Source organism: Onychostoma macrolepis, chromosome 02 (genome assembly GCF_012432095.1).
Source record: "Onychostoma macrolepis isolate SWU-2019 chromosome 02, ASM1243209v1, whole genome shotgun sequence".
Taxonomy (NCBI): domain Eukaryota; kingdom Metazoa; phylum Chordata; class Actinopteri; order Cypriniformes; family Cyprinidae; genus Onychostoma; species Onychostoma macrolepis.
Window position 1 is genome coordinate 3,967,090 of NC_081156.1, and position 17,324 is coordinate 3,984,413.

A 17,324-nucleotide genomic window follows, 5' to 3' on the forward strand; every position below is an offset into this window, starting at 1 on the left:
CCCATCATCAGGTCAACTGATAAGGTCTGATCAGGAGATAGAGCGTGTCTCCTGTACCTTCGTTCATGCATCTAGTCACTCTAGTTATATACCAATTAAATAGCTCTTATCCCATAAATCAAAGGAGCCTTCCAGGTTTAAGGGTGTGTTTGTGTGTGAGTATTACGTAGTGAGCGTCAAGCTAGTTATATGAGCTTTTAACAAAACCAGTGAAATGTGAAGCCGTTTTGTTAGGTCACAAAGTTATCGACAAGTGTCAAGTGAATGAGCCATGGTATAAAGTACCGTACTCGCGTGTCACAGCTAGAATAAGTACAAATACCAAATGTCATGACAGCTTCAGCTGACACAGCGTTCGGTTGGGCGTTAAACGTTAACTCCAGACCTGTGTCAGTATGAGGCCATCGCCTTTAATAGACATTACGGGCCAAAGGTCTCTTACCTTACCTAACACACGAGCTCCACATATGCTGTGGGAGAGGACAGGCGACACTGTCAAGGTCTCGATTGGAATATAAGCATCTTTTCCAGGTTCATCTCAAGTTCAGTCTTGAGACGTTTAGGAGAAAGGTATCGTTTTCATATAATGGCAGCATTTGTGAAGCTTTGATTTCATTTACTGTCTTATCGCATCGAAATATGCTGATGTTTTTGTGTTCATTAGCTTTCATTTTTGCCGTATGCTGTTTATTCACTCATATTTCTGTGATTGATGATTGAAGACTTGTATCTGGGGATCTGGCATGAAATACTGCTGGGATGTTGACATGTCCTGTGGTGTGACTTAATAGCGTTTCGCTAATTCTCTTGTTTTGTGTCATGCAGCTTTCATGGTCTCATATTATTTGTACAGTACTTTTAAAAATGCATTTTTTTTTTTTCAACTTATCACCAGCAAGGTAAAGGCAAATGGTGATTAAATATGATAAAACCTAAACTTTTAATGCTGATAATTTAATTTATTTGATTAAAATTGAACATAAAAAAGTTCAAAAAATAGTTGCTGAACTGTATTCAACAAAGAATCCTGGTTTTCACAAAATATTAATCAGCTCAACTGTTTTCAACTGATAATATTAACAAATGTTTCTTGAGCAGCAAATCAGTATATTAGAATGATTTCTGAAGGATTGTGTGACACTGAAGACTGGCGTAATGATGCTGAAAATTCAGCTTTGCATCACAGGAATAAATGACATTTTAAAGCATATTAAAATAGAAAACAGTTATTTTGAATTATAATAATATTTCACAATATTTCTGTTTTTACTGTATTTTCAATCAAACAAATAAAGTTTTGTGTGCATAAGAAACTTCTCTCAACAAACCCCACACATTTGGAAGGTAGCACACGTCAACCGCTCATCTGTAAATGCATTTCATGAAGTGTTGTGTCCACCATGGATTTGCATATCATAGAGATACAGCTGTGGGCAAACAGGGTATATAGCACACAAACTCTCTGTGTGGACTTCTGGCAGGTCTTTTGCATGGTGAGAACTGCTGCAGGGACAACAGCATGGAGAGCGAAGTGACACAGATCTCCAGAGAAGATCTGGAAGACCTGAGAGAGGCTTTCAACAAAATCGGTTAGTAAATTCTGTCTGAATCTCATTTAGTGAACTGTGCATCGGAACGTGTTTGAATCATCTGACTTGGTGCTTGTCAAACATTACCAAAACTGCAATAACCGATTACATAAATGTCTGTTTTTATGGCTGAGCATTGGCTCACGCGATTCTATACACATAATGTATTGTTTTATGGAATGCTGAAGTATTATGTCAAGCGTTTGCTGCGAGAATGGATGACTGTCATTGCAAACTGTCGTTCATTCATTGCAGATATTGATAACAGTGGCTACGTAAGCGATTTTGAACTTCAAGAGCTCTTTCGAGAGGCCAGCTTTCACATTCCAGGATACAAGGTACGGGAGATTGTGGAGAAGTTTATGGCAGGTGACACCAACAAAGACGAGAAGATCAGTTTTGAAGAGTTTGTTGCGGTAAGCCTGACTATGAGTTTTTTGTCTTATCTTAAAATGTTGGTGAGCTGGTTGGTGCCTGATCTGATTTGAAAGCTGAGATCGCGATTAATTCTTCAGATATACCAAGAGATGAGAAGCAAAGAGGTGAGAGAAACTTTCCGCAAGTGCATCTCCAGGCGGGATGGGATTCGTTCGTTTGGAGGAACATCTAAGATCTCAAGTGAAGGAACTCAGCATTCTTACTCAGGTGGTGGCGTTTATATCCTCTAGGAAGTCAATATGAAACAATAATGTGCTTTAGTTATGTTCTTACTGCACGTTTCTGGTTATTATAAAGAAACGCTTTGTATTCATTCATCAAAATAACCAGCTTCGCCTCATTTTTGCCCACCTACATTCTGCCCCACTTTCACCATCCAATGAATTCCTGCTGGATAAAATCAAGTCCAGCTCTACATATTTTCATATTTCAGTATCCTGTTTCACTTGGACATGCATAAAAATAGCCTTTGAGCAGTTTCTGCTATACTTGAGCACTGCTTCAGAAAAAGTCCAAATCTGAAGCATTTGAAATGGGATTTGTCAGTGAATGACCCCTGACCCCTTAGGTTTTGTTTTTGAATCCATTCTCAGATGAAGAAAAAGTGGCCTTTGTGAACTGGATCAATAAGACCTTGGCAGATGATCCTGACTGCAAGCATCTGATCCCGATGGACCCGGGGACTGACAGCTTATTCAAATCCGTGAAAGATGGAATATTGCTGTGGTAATATAAGACGAATTGTGTAATGTTTGTTATGCTGTTAAATGCACAGAGGCATTAATTATTCATCACAGTTACTGATAAATAAGAGTTCTAACAACATCTTGGCTGTCTCTTTACAGCAAAATGATCAACCTCTCGCAGCCGGACACCATTGACGAGCGGGTCATCAACACGAAGAAATGCACTCCATTCACAATGACTGTAAGCGCTCTCAATTTAGAAACCCAACAAACAGTGTCATCAAAAAGTAAATCTTTGAACACACACACACACATTTTCATGCATGTTTTATGGGGACATTCTGTAGATGTAATAATTTTTGTACTGTACAAACTGTATTTTCTATCCCTTTACCCTAACCCTTCCCCCTAAACCTACCCCTCACAGGAAACATTCTGCATTTATATTTTCAAAAAAAAAAAAAAAATCTATATGATTTATAAGCTTGTTTCTTCATGGGGACCAAAAATGTCCCCATAAGGACAAGAATTTTGGATATTGCCATCTTTGCATGGACATTTTGTCCCAATAAGGTATACCTGAACCACACACACACATACACAAACTTATCTAGTTCATATTTTACCCCCAAAAAGTAAAAAAAAAAAAAAAAAAAGACAAAATATTACATATCAAAATGTGTAAAGAACCATTTTTGTTTGTTTGTTTTGCATTACCAATTAATGCACTTTCAATTCTCATTAATCAGAATTAATCATTAAACAGTGATTAATCAACAAAAATTAAATGGACCACAACAAATACTTACTTATACACAGTGTTGGGCACGTTACTTTAAAAAAGTAATTAGTTATAGTTACTAGTTACTTCTCACAAATAGTAACTAAGTAACTCAGTTACATCATTATAAAAGTAACTAATTACCAGGGAAAGTAACTATTGCGTTACTTTAAAAAAAAAAATTCAAATATGTCAAATAACTTGGATGCCCCCAATATTAAATATGTTAAATGAAGGAAATGGACACTAAATAGAATAAATTATTATTATAATACATTGTACACTAATCTACACTATTTTAATGTTACTGTGGGACAATGTGAGAGACACCTATCAAATTCAATATATTATTGTAAATATTATCAACCCTCTATGGGCACCTTGGCAATAGAATTGCCATTGGCTAGTAAATTTTGTACCATTGGCTAGTTTACTCGCCAGACTAATATTAATTATCTGATATACTATTTTATATCATATACAGTGTGTGTGTGTGTGTGTGTGTGTGTGTGTGTGTGTGTGTATAGGCCTATATATATCTTATGTTTGTAAAATGGCACAGTTTTTTTAAAGTATCTGACACTTAGCATCAGTCAGTCAAGCATTATAATATGATATTATGATAATTTAGCATTGTATGATAGAAATCTTAGACAAAGCGACGGAGAGATATGCGCCTTCACACTAGAGTTTACGGTACGTCAAATACAGGTAGGCTACACTGCGCATCCATTCAGATGAACTGAAAAATAAAATTATAGTAATATTATAATAAATTATAGTAACGCCGCATTTTATTGTCAGTAACGGTAACGGCGTTGTAACGGGGGAAACAGTAATTCGTTTGATTACTTGTTACTGAAAAAAATAACGCCGTTAGTAACGCCGTTTATTTAAGCACTAAGCATGATAACTATATAGATATCGCTATATATATAATTTTCTTATCCTGTACACATTTTGAAATAAAAAGTATTTAAATATATCGCATAACTTTTTTAAATGATTTTTGGGTGAAATATAACCTAACACGTTCTTGACAAATTTTGTGAGATTCATCCTAATGCACTTTCTGTATGTTTAACATCTTTAAGACCTGCTCACACTGAAAATGACAGCTATATAGATAACACTATCTATATATAGCATCCATAACATCACACAATAATGTTCTGTTTATTATAAGCGTGTCCTGCAGTTTAGTCAACTGTCGTTTTAATGCTCTAGCTTTTTAAAGTCAGGTGGATTCTGATTGGCTGTCGGTGTTAATTAACTGTAAAAAAAAAAAAAAAAGAAAAGAAAAAAAGAAGTTCTGAAAGTGACTCTAACAATACTGTTTATTTGTTTTGTTACTGTTAGTATTCTCACAGAATTAGAACGATTATTAACAATATTATAGTGTGAATGGGCCTTCAGAATCTTTTGAATAAAAGATGTTTGCATTATATTTTGACAACAAATAGTTCTATCTATTGTTTTTTACAGGAGAATTTGGTGTTGGCTCTCAACTCTGCGTCGGCTATTGGCTGCACGGTGGTCAACATCGACGCCCAGGACATGAAAGCAGGAACTCCTCACCTCGTGCTTGGCCTCCTCTGGCAAATCATAAAAATCGGCCTCTTTGCTGACATTGAAATCTCACGCAATGAAGGTCATTACTCTGCTGTAATAGCCTAAATTGAGTTTTTTATAATCATGATGCTGTACTGGTGCTGACTGCTGCCATAAATAAATAAAAGCATGCATGTACACGAGATTTACGCCTCTTAAGAGGTTTGAGTAACACGTGTCTGTGTATTTATGCCTCTGTAGCTCTAATTGCTTTGCTGGATGAGTCAGAGGACCTGGACCACCTGATGTCTATGTCCCCCGAGGACCTTTTGCTACGATGGGTCAACTATCACCTCAAAGCTGCTGGCTGGGAACCAATCAGAAACTTCAGTGACGATATTAAGGTAGTTTATAAACTTCATCACAGAAGTCATCGTTATCAGTTGCTACTGAAAATTTGCATCACTCCATTAGAACTAGGCTTTGGACTAAAGCACACACACACACAAAAAAAAAAAAAATATATATATATATATATATATATATGAAGAGTTTATTTGCAAAAACAGTCAAAATAACCCAACTGCAGTTTCATTGAGATTAATTTGAATGCACAATGAAAAAACATGATTTCTGAGAATTGTTAAAAATGGAATTATTTGTTTTTGCAAATGAGCTCTTCATATATGTGTGTGTATATATATATATATATATATAATTTTCTTTCTTTCTTTTTTTTTTTTACTGTATTTTTGCTCAAAAATGCACCCTTGGTGAGCAGAAGAGACCCCAAACTGTTGAACGGTAGTGAATATCCTAAATATATAAATTACAAATAGCATAGATGAAGGTCATATATTTTCAAAATTTAAAACACATTTCGTGTAAACCTTCAGATGCAAAAATATATTACAAAATGCACTTCAGGGGTTAAGAAAAATACATTTAGTGTAAATGCAAAATGTATTTTTTTTTTAAATTATGGACAACATAAATATATTTAGATTTAAGAAATATATATGTACATGCTTGTTGAGATGTTTTTTGAAATATTTATTTAAAGTATAAACCATATAGGTTATATGCTGAGTAAATTAATCACAGGCCTAGATATGAAAGCCTATCGGCAGTATAAAAGCCCAGTCTTTGATCTGGTTTGACATCAAATCCTTTGAGCTGTCGTTTGCATGTCAGTTAAGATTGACTTATGTAACTAAACAGAGCCTTTTTCTGCTCTCAGGACTCCAGGGCATATTTCCACCTGCTTAATCAGATCTCGCCTAAAGGAGACGGGGATGACGAGATGAGGATTGACATTGACATGTCTGGTTTCAATGTAAGTCATTCTGAATGTTTGGTCAGCGGCCTTTACCTTTTTACTGAGGAAGTCAACATGCTGATTTGTTTCCTGTGTCAGCGTTTGCTCCAGCACTTAATGATACGATGTAGTGCAGATAAGAAATAGGCCGAATTTTGATACCCAACACTGATTGCTGCTAAAACAAAGGGAAATATTATAACAAAAAACAACAAGTCAAGGACCTTAAGAAGGGAAAGCGGTTATGAATGTTGGGTTTGTTTTTGTAAATCGGAATTGGGCAGGTTTATTTGCCTTTAGATTATAAATATTTGTGATGAAAAATTCACTATTACTATTGCACTGATACTATTTTTTTTTCAAAACCCTTTTTGATTTTGACACCTCAGAATACAACATAGACCTTGTCCAGGTAACATTTCACTGCACATTTCACTACATGTCAAGTTAGTGATTCTCAGCTGATCCATGTCTACCTAAAGGAATATGATGTCTATCACTACTTCCTTATATAAGGTCCATTCGGTATTATTCAGCAGCTTATCACTTTGCTCAGGAGCCAATTAGCCTTCTCCATCCCCAGCTCCTCCTCTCAACCAAGTCAGGACTTGGCATTCAGTATTCCTCGTTGAGTTAGACTTATTATCCTCAATTATGTTGTTACATTAAATTGTCACTTAGAATATTAATGATATCTGCTCATTAATGTTGGTTCTGTTCTGTTTACTCTAGCGGGTTATTGCTGCTCTCCCTGCTCTCATCCATGCTAGTGTTTGCCCAGAACAGAACCATACCACCAATCCTAAATCGCCAGTCATCTTTGGCGATAGTGGTCTTGATAGAAATGCATTTCCTTTATCTTTATTACCTTTCAGACCTGCTTTAGCTATATAGCTAACACAAACTATAGCATCCATATCACCACATGATCATCTTTTGTTTATCATAAACACACTCAGCAGTTTTGTTGTCTGTCGTTTTAAATGATTGAGATATTTAAGGTCAGGCGAATTCTGGGTAGAATATAACAATTTGTGGGGCAAAATTCACCATTACTATTTTTGGTTACACTTTATTTTAAGCTGTCCTTGTTACAGTGTAATTATACATTTAATTTAAGTACTGAGTAATATTAATTAACTACATGCACTTACTATTTGGTTAGGGTTAGGATTAGGTTTTGGATTAGGGTTATTTGCCTGTAATTATGCATAATTAATTGTTATTATAATGGTAAGTACATGTAGCATGTGTGATAAGGACACCTTAAAATAAAGTGTTACCCTATATTTCGATACCCTTAAGCCTATGTAATTAACTTATCATGCATTGTTATGGCTACAGACATGAATGATATGCCAAAATATGAAGAACATATATCTCAATTTACTTAAAAAAAAAAAAAAAAAAAAGATAAATAAAAATATAAAAAATGTGAAATTTTATTTTGTAAAACTTATAAAATAAAAATGTGGAATTATTTTCATGACAGTTAACCACATTAATACTACAGTAATTCTCATCATAATACATTTGAATGTTTTACTTCTTTATCAGTTATTCTCAATGGTGATTCTCATTACTATTGTACGGAGCCCCGCACATGACATGCAGGAAAAAAATAGTAGGCTAAATCGTGTGCACGATTTACTATGTCGTTCCCTCGATTTACGTGCACACGATTTATAAATCGAGGGAATGAAATAGTAATCGTGTGCACGTTTTAGAAAATCGTGCGTACGATTTATCATTTTTGTCTTGCATGTCATGTGCGGGGCTGCGTACTATTGACACCCCAAATGACTTATTGAATTATACTCTAAAACTGGTGAAAGTATAATTTTTTAAAAATAATTCAATGGCCTAACAATCACCTAGAGTACCCTGAAAGCACATAACAGCCACAACAGGTTTTGTGTAAGCAAGAACCACTTAAATTTTCATCAGACAATGCAAACTGTAATTTGAGTTTACAAATGTGTCTTATTACTTTTGTACTTGCATGACTTGCATGATTTAAACCTTTGAAAAGAAAGTTGTTTGGTTATTTTAATTAACTAAGACTAAAACCATAAAGAAAAGGTTTTTTTTACTTAAAAAAAATACATTGTTTAGATTTTTTTATTAATTTATTCTTTTTTTTTCTACTAGTTGCCAAACATTTCTCATATTCATTTAGTTGAACTAATACCAAAATAACTAAAACTAACACTGACATTTTAATTAAACAAAAAAAAATATATAAATGGGGGAAAAAAACTATATAGACAAAAAAAAAAAAAAAAAAAAAAAAAAACCTAAACATTCAGTAATATTTTATATATAATTAAAAAAAAAGATTTAAAAATGTGTAATATCTAGTATCTCAATTTGTGTGCAAAACAATGTTTATACTGTTTGGAAAAAAATCACGCAAACACAGTCTATTTTTCAGGCCAAAGAAAGTGACTCAGAATACTGAATGTGGGAGTAAAGTGTATTGTTTGTAATATTACACCCTCATATTGTCCTATTATTGTGCTACAGAACATCCATTAATCACGTAGTAGCAGATGTCTTTTAGATAATCACCTGCTTTAGAGCAGTGCTTCAGATCTCTGGTTCTTTAGGTTTAATAACTGTCTGTTTTAGGAGCGTGATGATGAAAGGCGAGCAGAGCTGATGCTGAAGCAGGCAGAACGTCTGGATTGCAGACAGTTTGTCACGCCCAAGGATGTGGTGGCAGGAAACCATAAGCTCAACATGGCCTTTGTAGCCAATCTTTTCAATATGTACCCGGCCTTGAACCAACCCCCCAGTAATGGCATTGATTATACAATTGAGGGTGAGTTGTTTTATTTTTATATGTGAATGTGCCACACATGTGATGCAAGAAAGGTGTTCTGTTTGCAGTCTGGGGCTCTCTAGCGTTTCAGAGAGCTTGTTGACTGCCTGTGATGAATGATTCTGCGTTATCTTTGCTCTACATCTGAGCTCACATCCTGTCTGAATTATCAAGCAGATATTTCCTATGATCAAAACAAGAAACATACTCAAACAACTACATCCTTGAAAGCATTTATAATACATTCATAACAACATACAAAAGAAGTCCATCGTATTTTAATCTTTATTTTACAATTCATCCACCTGTATTATCATCACCACCAACATATTCTTCTTCTTCTTTCTAACACAAATTATCAGACAGAATTTAAATTGATAATAATAATAATAATAGTTGTTATTATTATTAGTATTATTATTATTATTTCTAACACAAAGCTGGATATAATAATAATAGAAATTACTTGGTAGTAGATTGTTTCCTGTGATATTTTTGAGCATCTGTTTTCCTTATAAAATTATCTCTGTGCAGAAAACTATTGTTGTTGTTATTATTATTATTATTGTTGTTGTTGTTGTTGTTTCTGACACAAAGCTTGATGATGATGATAATAATAATAGTTAGTTAGTAGATTGTTTCATATGATATTTTTGAGCATCTGCTTTTCTTATAAAATTACCTCTGTGCAGAAAACTATTATTATTATTATTATTAAGATAATATGGTTAAGTCAAAGAAGCTGAAGAAGTCGAATAAGAAGTTGTCAAAGTTAAATAAGATGAAGAAGTCAAAGAAGTCGTAGTTCCTCTTTACAACCCAAGTTTAATTCATAAAACCTGATAACAAATAGGAAACATTCAAATGTAAAGTGACTTAAAGTGAGGTAATAGATAAGGTTTCAAGATATTCAGTTACAGGTTACATTTCATGAATACATAATTACTTGACTGATCTTATCAAGATTTTCTTGCAGGTTCTGTAGACATTGCCTGTTATTGGCGAGTTGAACATGTGCAGTGCTCTGAGTGAGCAGCAGGGGGCGTGCTGTGGCTGTACTGCACATGTGTGTTAGAGGGTCACATGTGACCCTTCAGTAATTGGGGGTGATTGGGTTCATCTCACTTTCTGTTTATCTCTCTTCTGTCCTCTTGATCTGATTGTTCCTTTTTCTTCTTCATTCTGTCTCCTTAAATACAGTAGTCTATGTCATCAAGCCTACACATGAGTAGATTTGCCAGAACCCGCTTAACTGCCTTTTTTCTTCCATTCACAGTGCAAAGAGAGATAAATGATTATTTTACCAACATGCCCTTGGCTCCATTCATAACACAGTTTATTCAGTCTGCAGCCTGGCTTTATTGTTAATTATGACAAAGGTCTATTGTGCAAACTAAGAGAATATTTAGCTCGGAATTATGCAACAGACTATTATCATGTAATCACGTTATTATTCAGATTTAAAGTGCCTTATTAAAAAACGTATTTACCAGGAGTATATCATGAGAAACAGGATTTTCGCTGTAGCTTTTTTAGATTTAGCTTCCTCCCAAGTTCACTTAGAACATTTATGAAAACAACTGAAGAAAGAAAGAAAAAAAGCTTAAGAAATTGTTATTGTTATAAACCACAATCATTACTACCCACATTTATATATCAATGTTAATCTGTCAAGTCTATATATAGAAATCATAAAGGTAGCCTACAGCAGCAAAAACAGCCAGTTTAATTTTATGAGAGGGTGGACAGTTTGTACTTATGTGAGTACGGTATAAACACGGACATCCAATTAAAATAGTCAACATATTAAAAATAAATAAATGCATATAAAGTACATATAATCTTCCAAATGAATACCAGATGTAACACTGTTGTTATGTCTTTGACTACAGGGGAAACGCGAGAGGACAGGACATTCAGAAACTGGATGAATTCTCTGGGAGTGACTCCACATGTCAATCACCTGTACAGGTAACACAGCCGTTTGTTTTAGCTTACAGTAAGCCATAGTTTTCTACAGCTGAAACATAAGGACTAATCTTGGCCCTGGAATCAAAAGCTAAAAACAATATAAACCAATAGGGGGAAGAAAATAAAATAAAATCACAATATATAAGACTTTTATTTTATTTTATTTTATTACATTTTATTTTATTTTATTCATAACTGAATGATGATGAGCAGGGCAGGGAGGTTGTGAGATGGTGATAGAAAAGGCAAAATATATTTAACAAAAAATATGTATTTATATGGTTTGTTTTTTTTAATGTGGAAAACAGTTCATATAACTTGAAATTTAACTAAAGTATTGAAATAATAGTATACTATGGTGTTATATACAGAACATTGCCTTTACATGTGTTATTAGTAGTTCTTTTTAAGGCAAGCATCATTATTGCTAATGCTTAAACTTTTCATTTAATTTAAATTGAATTAAAAAGTATTAAATTTGGGCATATACTGTAACTTGTGCATACATTTAGATTTATATTACTTAATTTAGCTGACCTTTCTTTCTTTTTCTTTTTTCTTTTTTTCTTTGGTAGTACTGTAGGAAATAAATCTGTAAAATAACTATCAGTTCATTCCCGGGAGATTATCCATTCATTTTATGGACATTTCCATTAACTCTAAAGTACAATCAAATGCAAGTGTAACATTCCAAATTCCAGTAAAACACCTGTTAAAAAAAATATGGAAAATTCCTTCAAATTCCCACAGTACTTTACACCCTACTTTTATTTTATTCTAGCAGTGTAGCAGTAGATTAAACAGGAGTTATTGTTATATAAATAGATAGATGAAAAGGAGTAGCTGAAACTTTTTTAGGCTGTAACAATATTGTAACGTACCATTTGTGCTATAGATATGAATAATCATAGTGTTTATCACAATAAAGGTTACTTTATTACTTTATATCACTTACTTTTTCAAACTATTAAGTGATGATACATACAGTTTTCATCTGGTGAATGATATAACAGGCAGATATAACATGGTGTTATGAAGAAACTTTTACTTGAGCACAACATAGAAACATTATAACCAAAAGAGTGAAGTTCATCATTCATCGACATTCATCTTCTTCTCCAGTGATCTGCACGATGGTCTCATCATTCTTCAGCTGTATGAGAGAATCCAGGTTCCTGTTAACTGGACTAGAGTCAATAAACCTCCCTATCCAATACTGGGGTCCAACATGAAGAAGGTTTGTATTGAAGTTTTATATTTGAGTTAAAAAAGCTACTGAATGAGATAAACAACTGGCTCACATTCCAGTCAGATTTGTTTTGTTTTTTTACATCACATTAATAATCAGTCAAAAATATGTTTGTTTCTGACAGCAAATTAAATACGGCTGTATTGTAACGTTGAATTTGTGTCCCTGCTGAAATGATTTCCACAGCTGCCTCAGGGTACTGGCTAGCTGCATTTAGAATTTAAAATGCACGCTTTATTCATCAAAAATGCTATTTATGTATGGAGACCTGCAGTTGTTAGGGTTGAATTATACATGTCATGTTAATTTGGTTGACATATGTTTGTTTTGTAGCTTGAGAATTGTAATTATGCGGTCACACTGGGCAAAAAGGAAGCAAAGTTTTCCTTAGTAGGAATCGGTGGTGAGAATATCAATGAAGGAAGCTCCATGCACACCCTTGCATTGGTCTGGCAGCTAATGAGGAGGTACTTTATTTTTACAGTATAGGTTTCAACACAATCTCATGGCAATTTGTAACTATTTTACATTTTGCCAAATTTATGGAAAATTCATATGAATTTGTATTAATCTAATACATTTTTTTTCTACCTGCTTACTCCCCACCGAGTGTTTCTTTTAGGGGTAGACCTTTATTCTTATTATATATATACTGCATGCAGGTATATATTATATTATTTTATTTTTTGATAATAACTTTTTTGTATAATTAATTTAAAATTGCAAACTCATTAAATAGTTAGGATTAGGTTGAAGAATTACAACTTGACCCATATGGCAATAAGTTGTGCTGCTTAATATTTTTATTGAAGCAGCAATACATTTTTTCCCAGGACTCTTTGATGAATAGAAAGAACAACATTTATTTGTTATTAAATTTCTTTTGTAATATTTTATTTTGTAAATGTCTTTACTGTTACTTTTGGTCAATTTAATGTACCCCTGCTGAATAAAAGTATTAACTTATATAAAAAACTATACATATAAACTGTATCTGAATATATATACATATATATATATACACACACACACACACACACAGTATCTCACAGAAGTGAGTACACCCCTCACATTTTTGTAAGTATTTTATTATATCTTTTCATGTGACAACACTGAAGAAATGACAATTTTCTTCAGTGTAAAGTAGTGAGTGTACAGCTTGTATAACAGTGTAAATTTGCTGTCCCCTCAAAATAACTCAACACACAGCCATTAATGTCTAAACCGCTGGCCACAAAAGTGCAAGTACACCCCTAAGTGAAAATGTCCAAATTGGGCCCAAAGTGTCAATATTTTGTGTGGCCACCATTATTTTCCAGCACTGCCTTAACCCTCTTGGGCATGGAGTTCACCAGAGCTTCACAGGCTGCCACTGGAGTCCTCTTCCACTCCTCCATGGAGCTGGTGGATGTTAGAGACCTTGCGCTCCTCCACCTTCCGTTTGAGGATGCCCCACAGATGCTCAATAGGGTTTAGGTCTGGAGACATGCTTGGCCAGTCCATCACCTTTACCCTCAGTTTCTTTAGCAAGGCAGTGGTCGTCTTGGAGGTGTGTTTGGGGTCATTATCATGTTGGAATAGAAGGGAGGGGATCATGCTCTGCTTCAGTATGTCACAGTACATGTTGTCATTCATGGTTCCCTCAATGAACTGTAGCTCCCCAGTGCCGGCAGCACTCATGCAGCCCCAGACCATGACACTCCCACCGCTTGTCTTTGCACTCCTCACCTGGTTGCCACCACACACGCTTGACACCATCTGAACCAAATAAGTTTATCTTGGTCTCATCAGACCACAGGACATGGTTCCAGTAATCCATGTCCTTAGTCTGCTTGTCTTCAGCAAACTGTTTGCAGGCTTACTTGTGCATCATCTTTAGAACAGGCTTCCTTCTGGGACGACAGCCATGCAGACCAATTTGATGCAGTGTGCGGCGTATGGTCTGAGCACTGACAGGCTGACCCCCCACCCCTTCACCCTCTGCAGCAATGCTGGCAGCACTCATACATCTATTTCCCAAACACAACCTCTGGATATGACGCTGAGCACGTGCACTCAACTTCTTTGGTCGACCATGGCGAGTCCTGTTCTGAGTGGAACCTGTCCTGTTAAACCGCTGTATGGTCTTGGCCACCGTGCTGCAGCTCAGTTTCAGGGTCTTGGCAATCTTCTTATAGCCTACACCATCTTTATGTAGAGCAACAATTCTTTTTTTCAGATCCTCAGAGAGTTCTTTGCCATGAGGTGCCATGTTGAACTTCCAGTGACCAGTATGAGAGAGTGAGAGCAATAACACCAAATTTAACACACCTGCTCCCCATTCACACCTGAGACCTTGTAACACTAACGAGTCACATGACACCGGGGAGAGAAAATGGCTAATTGGGCCCAATTTGGACATTTTCACTTAGGGGTGTACTCACTTTTGTGGTCAGCGGTTTAGACATTAATGGCTGTGTGTTGAGTTATTTTGAGGGCACAGCAAATTTACACTGTTATACAAGCTGTACACTCACTACTTTACATTGTAGCAAAGTGTCATTTCTTCAGCGTTGTCACATGAAAAGATATAATAAAATATTTACAAAAATGTGAGGAGTGTATTCACTTTGTGAGATACTGTATAGTAGTCAATATTTGAAGTGGATCAAAACCTTTCATCAAGATTGTCCTAAAACCTAAAAACAAAATGTGTTCTTGTCTTAGGACAACTTTCATATATATATATATATATACAGTATATATTATTTGCCATATGGGAATGGTCATCATGTTATGGTCACATCTATTTTTGTTGAATATTTGTGACATATTAATCATTTTGTCTGTTCATTACAATGAATAACTCCTGCAGGTACACACTGAAGGTTCTGTCTGACATCGGTGATGGGGAAAAAGTCAGTGACCAAGTTATTATCGACTGGGTGAACAACACTTTGAAACAAGGCCAGAAAGACTCGTATATTAACAGCTTCAAGGTGAATCCCATTCACTATCAATGAATTCAATATCAAACATGCCTAAGTTTAAATGTTTTTTTTTTGTTGTTGGTTTTTTTCACTTAAACCTTCTATGTAATGTATGATTTCAGGATAAATCAATCAGTACCAGCCTGCCAGTGATTGATCTGATCGACACCATCATGCCCAAAGCCATCAAATACGAGATGGTGAAGACCGGAGAGCTGACGCCAGAGGACAAGCTAAACAATGCAAAGTAAGTTCGCCCCATGCACGGCTCCTCATAAATTACCCTGATACACATCTGACACCAAATTGCCTGTTGTCTCGCCACCAGCAACCTTATCCGTATCTCTGCTTCCCACTCGCAGATATGCAATCTCAGTGGCGCGAAAAATCGGAGTCAGGGTGTACGCCCTGCCTGATGACCTTGTGGAGGTCAACCCCAAGATGGTGATGACGGTGTTTGCATGCCTTATGGGAAGAAGCTTGAAGAAAGTAAATGGCTGACCTTTCTTGAAGGACGCTGTCAGAAAGCACAACCCTCACTTTGCACTTTTTCTTCTTCTGACTTCCCTTCTGCTTCATTGACCAATACTTTCATGCATTTGTTTTTTTAAATATTTCTTTATGAATATCTCATCTTTGATTAACTGACCTCCTATTAATTACATTTCACTAACCATTTCATTTCTCCTTGCTAATATGCTACATGTAGATTATTAAAAGTTGATGATATTTCTTAAAGGAACAGTTCACCCAAAAATGAAAAAGTGCATCACATCACTTGCTCACCAATGGATCCTCTGCAGTGAATGGGTGCCATCAGAATGAGAGTCCAAACAGCTGATGAAAACACCACAACAATCTACAAGTAATCCACACGACTCCATTAATGTCTTGTGAAGTGAAACGCTGCATGTTTGTAAGAAACAAATCCATTATTAAGATGTTTTTAACTTTAATCTGTCACTTCTGGCCAAAATGCATGTCCATAATCCTTAATAATGCTGTGAAAAAGTGACAAAGTCCATCTCCTCTTGTCCTCTCACATCAAAATCCACTGACAGATTTATGTAACTGTTTTTGCTCGTAAACAGATCTGTGCATATTTCTCTCCCAATTCAGACAAGATATATTTTTTACTGAAGAAAGCAATATTAGAAATTGAGATCCTATATGTAGCCGGAAGCAATGGTTTCAAGTTTAAAATGTCTTGATCAGTGTTGGGCACGTTATTTTAAAAAAGTAATTAGTTATAGTTACTAGTTACTTCTCACAAATAGTAACTGAGTAAGTAACTCAGTTACATCATTATAAAAGTAACTAATTACCAGGGAAAGTAACTATTGCGTTACTTTAAAAAAAAAAAAAATCAAATATGTCAAATAACTTGGATGCCCCCAATATTAAATATGTTAAATGAAGGAAATGGACACTAAATAGAATAAATTATTATTATAATACATTGTACACTAATCTACACTATTTTAATGTTACTGTGGGACAATGTGAGAGACACCTATCAAATTCAATATATTATTGTAAATATTATCAACCCTCTATGGGCACCTTGGCAATAGAATTGCCATTGGCTAGTAAATTTTGTACCATTGGCTAGTTTACTCACCAGACTAATATTAATTATCTGACATACTATTTTATATCATATACAGTGTGTGTGTGTGTATACATATATATATATAGGCCTATATATATCTTATGTTTGAAAAATGGCACAGTTTTTTTAAAGTATCTGACACTTAGCATCAGTCAGTCAAGCATTATAATATGATATTATAATAATTTAGCATTGTATGATAGAACTTTAGTAATTAGAATAACCATGTATGAATGCATTTTTGTCATGTTGACTGAACTTAGGACTGGTGGTGGTGCTTAAGATATTGTTTGTAATTTAGTGTTTCTATAAAAGGGCGGGGGGGGGGGGGGAATA

General features: G+C 34.9%; 1 protein-coding gene across 1 annotated transcript; it reads left to right on the forward strand.

Moving 5' to 3' along the window:
* The first annotated feature begins 437 nt into the window (after positions 1-437).
* On the forward strand, positions 438-17,257 carry pls1 (plastin 1 (I isoform)). Its single transcript, XM_058756166.1, has 17 exons — positions 438-570; positions 1,482-1,589; positions 1,845-2,005; positions 2,105-2,234; positions 2,621-2,753; positions 2,873-2,954; positions 4,980-5,145; positions 5,307-5,449; positions 6,286-6,381; positions 8,995-9,187; positions 11,080-11,158; positions 12,281-12,395; positions 12,741-12,874; positions 15,262-15,385; positions 15,499-15,623; positions 15,739-15,865; positions 16,116-17,257. The coding sequence occupies exons 2-17, from the start codon at positions 1,520-1,522 to the stop codon at positions 16,134-16,136; spliced, it is 1,899 nt and encodes a 632-aa protein (XP_058612149.1). The 5' UTR covers positions 438-570; positions 1,482-1,519; the 3' UTR covers positions 16,137-17,257.
* The last annotated feature ends 67 nt before the right edge of the window (positions 17,258-17,324 follow it).